This window comes from Nilaparvata lugens, chromosome 2 (genome assembly GCF_014356525.2).
Source record: "Nilaparvata lugens isolate BPH chromosome 2, ASM1435652v1, whole genome shotgun sequence".
Classification (NCBI taxonomy): Eukaryota; Metazoa; Arthropoda; class Insecta; order Hemiptera; family Delphacidae; genus Nilaparvata; species Nilaparvata lugens.
In genome coordinates, this window is record NC_052505.1 from 1198251 (window position 1) to 1208206 (window position 9956).

At 34.9% G+C, this 9956-nt stretch overlaps 1 protein-coding gene across 1 annotated transcript in view; it reads left to right on the forward strand.

Moving 5' to 3' along the window:
* Positions 1-1615: 1615 nt before the first annotated feature.
* Positions 1616-9956, forward strand: part of LOC120349945 (charged multivesicular body protein 4c) — a 20424-nt gene continuing 12083 nt past the window's right edge. The window contains exons 1-3 of the mRNA XM_039421520.1: positions 1616-2131; positions 5403-5580; positions 7861-7975. Of these exons, the coding sequence (XP_039277454.1) occupies positions 1951-2131; positions 5403-5580; positions 7861-7975 (474 nt within the window). The 5' untranslated portion in view covers positions 1616-1950. The remainder of the gene's footprint in view (positions 2132-5402; positions 5581-7860; positions 7976-9956) is intronic.

A 9956-nucleotide genomic window follows, 5' to 3' on the forward strand; every position in this document is an offset into this window, starting at 1 on the left:
CCAGGAATTGCTGTGGTACAAGGCATATTATAGTGTGAGTGAATTTATGGATGATGATTAAAAGTTTTATTAAATGGTCTCTGTTATTGGATCTGTCATCTTAATAGTTTTGTTGAATAATTATGTTTTTTGAATTTATAGCTCCGTCAATATCACAAGTGTCAGAAAAATGGCTGGAGCAGAAGGTATCAAAAGATGTAAAGGTATTTCAGCAATCACTATTACAAAATTCTAGCTATGAACTTCTTACTTCCAAAAAAAATTGCATAGTTGCCTGTAAAGTTGGTATACGGGCGAAAGTTTTACGTGACAACAACTTTGAGTGGTAAAATAGTTATAATGTGAATATTCATTCCTATAGTAGGAAGAAGGATGAAATAATAATAACAATTTAAAACATTTATTTATACAAAGAATTATATTTAAAACATCAATTTATACAAAGAATCTCGCACTGAATTTCATATTAACAAAATTTTATTTTTACCTTCACACATCCTCAACAAAATCACTGTCTCTCTCGCTCTTAGGCGGGCTAACTGTGCTCGATTCAATTTTTTACATAGCAAATCGCGCTCATTTTTTCAAGTTAAACAAATTATTATTGGCTGAGAAATGATTTATACTACTTTTGTGATTGAAAACTACCACAAAATTGTGATTACTACAACATAACCTATTCACTGAGTAGTGGCGCAGTCGCAGGAGATTGCTCCATTTCACTCTCTCTCCAGGTGAATGCCTTCGGATGCTGCTCCGTTGCTTGCCACTGCTCCTATTCGTGCTCTTTCCAGACGACCGTGAACCGAAACGAACGCTTTCACTCGCTCTCATTGTGAGTGCATAACGTGGGAACGTAACGCAGTTTCTTGAAGTGTCACCCGGCAAACCAATTTATAAGATGTTGTCATGTCAAAAAAGAAAAGGAAATCACGTTTTTCCGTGAACAATATTTTTGAGGATTGCTTATACTCTGAATTAAATAATTTGTGACTAAAGTGAGGTCCACGTTATAATGACAGTATTTGATCAACTTGGGTTTTGCTATTCTTATCTATCATTCGACAAAGCCGGTGGTACTATCCTTTTCTAGGTCCACAACGGTGCCAATTATGTTTTTGACAGTGTAGAAATATGATTAATTAATGCAGAGAATCGGCATCGCTATTCTTCTATCTTTATTCACTGTCATTATGAGGTGGACATCACTATAGGAAAAATATACATGTTACAAGATCGTGCAGAGTTTTTATTTCTTTGATGCAAGCACATATAACCATAGAGAAACAATAGTGTAAGTAGATATCCCATGGTATAGGGAATTTATGTCGCAACTTTTACTGTTATCTCAAGCCGATTACTGTCGATTATTGTCAATTTTTACTGTTTTGTTGGGGTGATAGTGTATGAATGGCACAATTTGAGAGACTGTATGAGAATAATATATTTTATGAGAATAGAATTATATTCTATTAAGAATATATGGTATTGATATGGATAGGCCTTCTTTAAAATACCAATGAATAATAGTTGGTTACAATCTTGAGTAGCCTGAGTTATGCGAAATGTAAAAAAGTTCCAGCTTGGCAGTGCTACATGTTGTCGTTGTCCCAGTTTGATGGATAGCATACCGTACAGCATAGATGAATTCCACATAAAAAGTAATTAAATTCTGAAAAGTCGATGATAAATCAATGTATGATTTTTTCCAATATATAATCGATCAAACTCTAATTTTTTTATGAATTCCAATTTTATATCAATCTCAATCATATGGCAAAGATCACCTGCTCTGTTAAAATGGCCTTGATGTTTTCACTTTTCATTTGATTGGTTAGAAATCAGGAACATAGGAAGTGATCGTAGTATTGAATTTGCTATTTTACTTTTATTATAATTTGTAACTAAAAATCAGAAATTTCTTTTCAGTGACTGTACATTTTGAATAAGATGAGTTTTCTAAGTAAAGTATTTGGTGGTAAAAAAGATGAAAAGGGCCCTACAACTGGCGAAGCCATTCAGAAACTACGCGAAACAGAGGAAATGCTGATAAAGAAACAAGACTTTTTAGAAAAGAAAATTGAAGTTGAAATTGGAGTTGCCAGGAAGAATGGAACAAAAAACAAAAGAGGTGAATACTACTTATTTTAAGACAGTTTTTGAAATGTTGGTCAAGTCAATTGGGGTTATCTTTTTGTCAATCAAAATCTAACCTAATCTGCACTTCAATTCTTGATTCACGGTTTTTTGCTTTTAATTTCCATGAAATCCTTGATAAATCTTATATTCAATTTTATTAGAGTATCCCTCACAAGATATAAAATTGTAAATGATTAATTGGCTCAACTCTTTCTTAAATGAATAGGTTTTCATTAATCAATGTTGTGCAGCTATGACTCATCTGCGAACATGATTGTAAGTTACCACACATCTCAGCAATACTGGTCAATTCTTTGTTGAACGTAATTTAATTTGTATCTCACATATAAGAAATAAGAATAAGTAACAATGTTACTCATAATAAATATAATTTGATAAATTCTTGAACAAATAATCTGCTGAACCACTAAGGAAGTAGTTAATTATCCACAGTAATCTATTATAATGAATAATAATAATGTTTTTTTTGTGGTTAAAAAACCACTTTTTAACCTCATTTTAATGTGGTTATCCAACCAAAATCCGAACAAATATGCTTTTATCTACCCTGCAAAATTCTGAGACTATATATTTTATCCCAATGATAATTTTATCATTTTCCAAATCAATAAATAATGCAGAATTATTGTTCATCACTGTCATTTCAACTTTATTCATACACAAATTTTCATAACAGTCTTCAATAGCCAGATCCTGGATGCTTTTAACGTTTATTCACAACCACCTATCAACCTCTGATTCTCAACTGTAATAGGCTACTTTGTGAGATCTAGGTAATAAAAGTAATTCAAGACTATAGTAAAGTCCAGGTTATAATAGCAATGGAGAAAGATAGGAGAACAACGTATATATGAGTGATGATTTGTCGGAAATGCTGTCTTGCTAAACATCCCTTATGTATGTTTTTGTTTTTGTGTAATGTATTTCTTTTTTTTGACGCCATCAATCCCATATTATGGGTAAAGGATGCAGATTTAGGTAAAAGTTAGGTAGGTACGTTGCCGATTCTTTGCCTTGCCGTTGCCTACTATGGAGGATAGCTACCTAATACCGATATATTTGTTGTTCATTTTGTTTAAAATAATCAATAATATTTTATGCGTCATTTTTTTTCTTTTATTGAATAATAAATGTTCATAACTTTAATTTAATATTTTGCTGATCAATTATATTTCCATATTGTTGAATCGCGATCAGGTTGTGTAGCTAGAAAAGGATAGCCGTATCTGCTTTGCCAAATGAAAGACAAGGATAGCAACAACAATGTTAATCAAATACTGTCATTTTAACGCGGACCTCACTATACAGAGTGTTTACAAATGATTGTCGGGATTTTAACTCTTTATAAAATGTATTACATAAAACTTAGTTATAAATGATAGGCTATCTCAAATGAAAGAGTAACTCAAACAGTTTTACTGAGGTTTAGTTAAGCTAGGTATCCTAACAGTAGTCAGCCATTTCCTTCTTCTCTGCCTAAAATGTAAATTACATAAAACTTAGTTATATCTCAAATGAAAGAGTAACTCAATCAGTTTTACTGATGTTTTGTTAGGCTAGGTATCCTAACAGTAGTCAGCCATTTCCTTCTTCTCTGCCTCATGTATTTAAAAAAGAATCAACAAAATTTGTTGACTCGGACTGATGTACATCACCATAACACCAGGCATCGAGTGCTGTTTGACACACCCAGTGCTGTTTGACACATCCAGAGATCGCGGGTATGCTACAGGAGTGCAGCTCTCCGCTACTTCAACAGGAGTGAAGCAGTTGGATACCAGCAAGTTCGAGAGGGTTGTGACCGTTTTTTTTTTTGAGAGCCAGGACGTTTATTATGATATTCAGGAATTTTTAAACAATGTACTGTCCCAAATAATATCTGGCTAACTTGACAGTAAGTCAAAGAGCAAGGCCTTTGATGTTAACTAAGTGTGATTTATATTGATCGCTGCCATTTTGATAAGTTCTTTTTTTTTGAGAGCCAGGACGTTTATTATGATATTCAGGAATTTTTAAACAATGTACTGTCCCAAATAATATCTGGCTAACTTGACAGTAAGTCAAAGAGCAAGGCCTTAGATGTTAACTAAGTGTGATTTATATTGATCGCTGCCATTTTGATTAGTTAGTGTTTTTGTTTTATTATACTTTTATTGTGACAATGACGCCATTTGTCCCACAAGGGTGGGTAATGCTTAGACCAGTTATAGAATAGACACGCTGGGAACTCTAGCCTCTGAAGCCAACATCTACTGCCATATCGCCCTATCGTGACGTCAGCATCGGATAGAAAACTTTTCTGCAGAGTTTGTTTACATTGTTTTCCATAGCTGATTGTGTCTATTTCAGATGGAAGTAAATTATTATTTATGAAAATGGTAAACTCCCGATGAAATAGGAATAGAAAACAATGTAAACAAACTCTACAGAAGTTTTCTATCCGATGCTGACGTCACGAATGTCAGTAGATGTTGGCTTCATCGACTTTCAGTATGAATATACAATGGGCCGTGTCTATTCTATAACTGTTCTAAGGGGTAATGGGTGAAAAAGAAGGTATAAGGTATAAGAATCTTATAAATGTTTAATGTAACTATCATTTATCACAGGGCACACATTTAGTCAATAGCCGAACTCTTCCCAATCGTTGATAAGTGCGTCTTAAGTAATTGTAGCAACAGCTGCTTCAATACGATTTCTCGATTCAGGGTGGTTAGCTGGTATAATGCGGTTCATATAATGACAGTGTTTGATTGGTAATGGTATTACTATCCTTGTCTATCATTTAACAAAGCGGATAGCTCTATCTCTTTCTCGCTTTGCTCTGTTTCCAGATCGTCTGTCAACAATGTAGAATTAACAAATAATTAATCTTGATTATGAAAATTCATCAAGAAATTATTGAAAATATAATTTCTTGCTTAATAAAATATGAACAGTCAATATTACATCAATGAATCTGTATCAGCTACCTTATATAGAAGGCATTGACAAGACAGAGGTTCGGCAACGTTGTTCTGCTATCTTTCTCCACTGCCATTATAACGTGGACCTTACTATAGTGGAGCTGGAGTCACGTACATAAGATCCTTGATGAAGGCCCAAAGGTAAAAATCGCATGACATTAGGTTGGGTGAAGGGGACGGCATAACTGTAAGTATAATGTAATACATTTTATAATGTGTTAAAACCTTGAAAATCATTTGTAAACTCTGTATAAATGTATATCTTTCTGTCTACAGCCGCGATCCAGGCACTCAAAAGGAAGAAGAGGTATGAAAAGCAATTGCAGCAGATCGATGGAACGTTATCAACAATTGAGATGCAGAGAGAGGCCCTCGAAGGAGCCAACACGAATACGGCCGTGCTGCAAACTATGAAGAACGCAGCAGATGCTCTCAAAGCGGCTCATCAACACATGTCAGTAGCTCATTATTTCAACTCATCAAGCCTGGTTTTCATTAGTAGAGTTAGGCTCAACTCACACTTACGCGACTCTAGTCGAGAGCATGTGTTTTCAAATGGTGACGTCGCGGAGACTAGAGTCGACTGGTCTGAAGCCGGGTCCACACTGTAAAAATGTTCGGCAAACATGTTTGTTGAGGAGCTCAGGGACAAACATTTAAAAAAGTTTGGACAATCATTGTTTGTCAAACAAAAAATTACTGTTTTTCCAAACATTTTCAGTGTTGACAGCTGTAAAACATAAAACCTGTTCTCCCCACTTACAAATATTATGTTTGGTGACGCGTCCACACTGGCCACGGGCAAACATTGTTTGTCAAATATAAAATTTTCCCAAACTTTTTTAGCAAACATGTTTGTAGAACATTTGTTCAGTGTGGAAACGGCTTTAGTGTGACTCTCGACCTGAGTCGCGTAAGTGTGAGTTGAGGTTGAGTTGAGCCTAAGTGGTAGAGTTCCCTGGACAAGTACTAACTATCTTGTGAACATTCCCAATAAAAACGTTCGTGGTAGAGTACTAGTTTCTAGTAGAGTAGAGTGGGATAGTACTCTACCACTTGCCTTCCCCACCACCGCTTCTCACTCTACTCTACCACTACTATGCTAATGAAAACAGTCTCGAGCTAGTAGAGTCGTGCCGTAGGCTGTTTACTGCATGCATGACCACTTTTCACCAAAAATATTAAATTTTTAATTCCAATTGTATTTAAGATGAAGCTTTGAAACTCGGGGGGGCGCGACCGACGACAGTAGAGGACTGTTTTCCAGTCATCTACGGTCGTAGGCCTCGACTGTCGGGAGTGTACGAAAATTGAAGAGTCCTCTACTGTCGCCTAACGCAGGCGACATTTGAGGCCTCTTTTTCAGGAGTCCTCTACCGTCGCAGGTCTCGACTGTCGGGGCTGTACAAAAATTAGAGAGGCCTCAACTGTCGCCTAACGCAGGCGACATTTGAGGCCTCTTTTTCAGGAGTCCTCTACCGTCGCAGGTCTCGACTGTCGGGGCTGTACAAAAATTGGAGAGGCCTCAACTGTCGCCTAACGCAGGCGACATTTGAGGCCTCTTTTTCAGGAGTCCTCTACCGTCGCTGGCCTCGAATGTCGCAGGTCTCTACCGTCGCTGGTCTCGACTGTCGCAGGACTCTTTTGTCGTTTGCCTCGTTTGACATCGACCCAAACTCGGTATGGCTCCATATGGCCAAATGGCCATCTTGTGAAAAGTGGTCATGCAAGCAGTACGAAAATAATTAATTTCTCTGTTATTCTTCGATCAATCTTAATAAATAAGGTATCCTTGAAATCTTGATAAAATTTGCTAACTTTTTGTCTTTTGTAAATTTTCTGTAAAGTGAACGGTTTTTGTGAAATTTGCCATCAAAAATTAAAAATGGCCGCCATTTTGAAAATTTACATCGAAAATTCTATTTTTTAAAGTTGAGTTTCTATAGCATAAATATGCATGCCAAATTTCAGATCAATACATTTCGTTCTTGAGATAAAATTCCTAAGTGAAAAAAACAAAATGACAGCTATAAGGATAACCGCTGAGTTTCGGACACATCAAATACGACATTTGTAGTCTTCTATCATCCAGGAACAATACCCTAAAATGTTCGACACTACTTCTGAAACACTCTGTATATTTATGTAATAATTCTTTTATATTTTAAGAAAGTTATTACAATTTCTTTGGATTCTATCTGCTTTTCATTGATTTGTTTAGAAACTTTTCCTCTGTGGCTATAAATAACTTTGCAAGCTGCAAGCATCTATTCAATAATATGTACTATTAAATTTTCATTTTAATATTAATTTTATTGTTCTACTTCTGAAACACTCTGTATATTTATGTAATAATTATTTTATATTTTAAGAAAGTTATTACAATTTCTTTGGATTCTATCTGCTTTTCATTGATTTGTTTAGAAACTTTTCCTCTGGGGCTATAAATAACTTTGCAAGCTGCAAGCATCTATTCAATAATATTGTACTATTAAATTTTCATTTTAATATTAATTTTATTGTTCTACTTCTGAAACACTCTGTATATTTATGTAATAATTATTTTATATTTTAAGAAAGTTATTACAATTTCTTTGGATTCTATCTGCTTTTCATTGATTTGTTTAGAAACTTTTCCTCTGTGGCTATAAATAACTTTGCAAGCTGCAAGCATCTATTCAATAATATTGTACTATTAAATTTTCATTTTAATATTAATTTTATTAATTTTCAGGGATGTGGATCAGGTGCATGATATGATGGACGATATAGCTGAACAACAAGATGTTGCCAAAGAAATATCCGAAGCTATTTCCAATCCAGTCTCGTTCGCAAACGACATTGATGAGGTAGAGAAACTAGTTTATTCAATTTAACTAGTTTATTTAACTATTTAGTACTTAATACTTAACTATTATTGTACTATTAACTATTGTAACCGGTGACATATTAGTCTCTATTGAGTTAACCTTCCGAAATATAAAATATATAAGAATACATGTGGTTTGATAGACATTCTTGCAGTCTATACCACCGCTGCGCACCAATGTAAACGTAGGGGGGTGTTTCTTCTCTTCTTGAATATTTGCTAAAGTTTACTGCTATCAAATCATCTACCGGTATTTGAATCCTTGATTGGTTGGGAGCTTCTAGTGGATTCGTTCATTAAAATGCACAGATTATCATCATTATCTAATTTGTCACCTATTTTAGCAACTAGCAACTACGAGCCAGGAACTTGAATGAAAAATACTAATAAAAATTCAACTTCGGGTATATTGAACTCTAAATAGGTAGAACGAATTAATAGTTAGGTAACATGTCAAATTTTCAAACAGAACAAAGTGATTCAGCAATTGATTCACAAAAAATATATTCAATTATTCCAATCTACACATTTTGGGAACCTGCTAACTTGCTGCATTTAAATTTGGGCCTCGGTCATTCTATAAAATTAAATTTTGAGCTTAATAAGAAAAACAATAAAAGTTCGGCACTCACCATTTTTAACAATATTCAAACTTGAACTCTTCAGAAACACTCACATACGCTTTAATAAAACTCACTATACTTGAACACACACGCACAAATAATTTCCTGATTCTACTCCTACTAACTCTATAAAATTTGGTTCCCTTTTCAACTAGATAAAAATTACTGATAACTGAAAACTTAACAATTTGTCCCTCTGAATGGGAAATGGGCCCATTCAGAGGACCGAGGCTCGCACGCACCGTTACATGTTTTCCCAGTTACGTCTCAATTCGAACTGTGGCCTTTCACTGAAAATTATTCCCCCTCCACGAGCGTTGAGCATAACTTCCAGTGGAAAAGCCAAAGCTGCAAAAAGGTCAATGCTCGTACAATTTTCAAATACAGTGGCTTTTTCGACATGAAATTGAAACTGTATTTGAAAAATGCACGAAAATTGCTTTAATTTTGACAACTAAGCAACAAGTTAGCAAATTCAAACAAGACAGAGTCAATTCTCACACTAAAAAACGCAGGGTTCAACATACAATTAGAATCAAAGTTCATTTCAGTTCAAAAACCTGAAAAACAATATAAGAAACACAAAAACAACTACAATAATACCCTCTCAATATCACACTATTACACTATAGTACTTAACTATTTATTTAACTAATTTAACTAGTTTAGAAACTGTTTTTTTAACTAGAAACTAGTTTATTTTATAAGCTATTATACAAGGTGCGTCAGAGAAACTTACTGATTTGAAAGGTCAATAAAAACAAAAGTACTTCAAATATTGTTTTAATCTTTTTTTATATGAGAATACATTTTTTATATTGTCAATATCTCATTTTCTTCCATGCAGTCTTGGAAATGAGATCAGACCAATGGCGACCCCCATTGCGCATGCACTGATGAGGTGGTCAAATTTTTAAAATTTCGTTGCAGTATATCAATCGGTATGTTGGCAATGGCGTCGGGAATGTTGTTCTTGAGGTTTGCTATGTTCCGTGGTAGAGCGACGACATAAACCAGGGATTTCAAAAAACCCCATAAAAAAATCGCACTTCGGACGAATCGCATGTGGAGATGAGCCTTGTCACTAAAACAGTGCCGCGTTTTCAGGCAGGTTGTCAATCAGCATATCAAATGCATTTTGACGGGCAACGAAATCGCGTTCAGTCGATTCATGAACAACAGCCAATTTTATAGGGATGAAGTTGAAGGTCTTCATGGAAAATTCGTCGAACAGTGGAGTCAGAAATTGCCATAGCAGCTGCGTGTTTGCGAGCCGAACGCACAACTGACTGTTTCTCTCGATATTTTCTGTAGTTCTGATGTTTCGTTGAAGTCCAC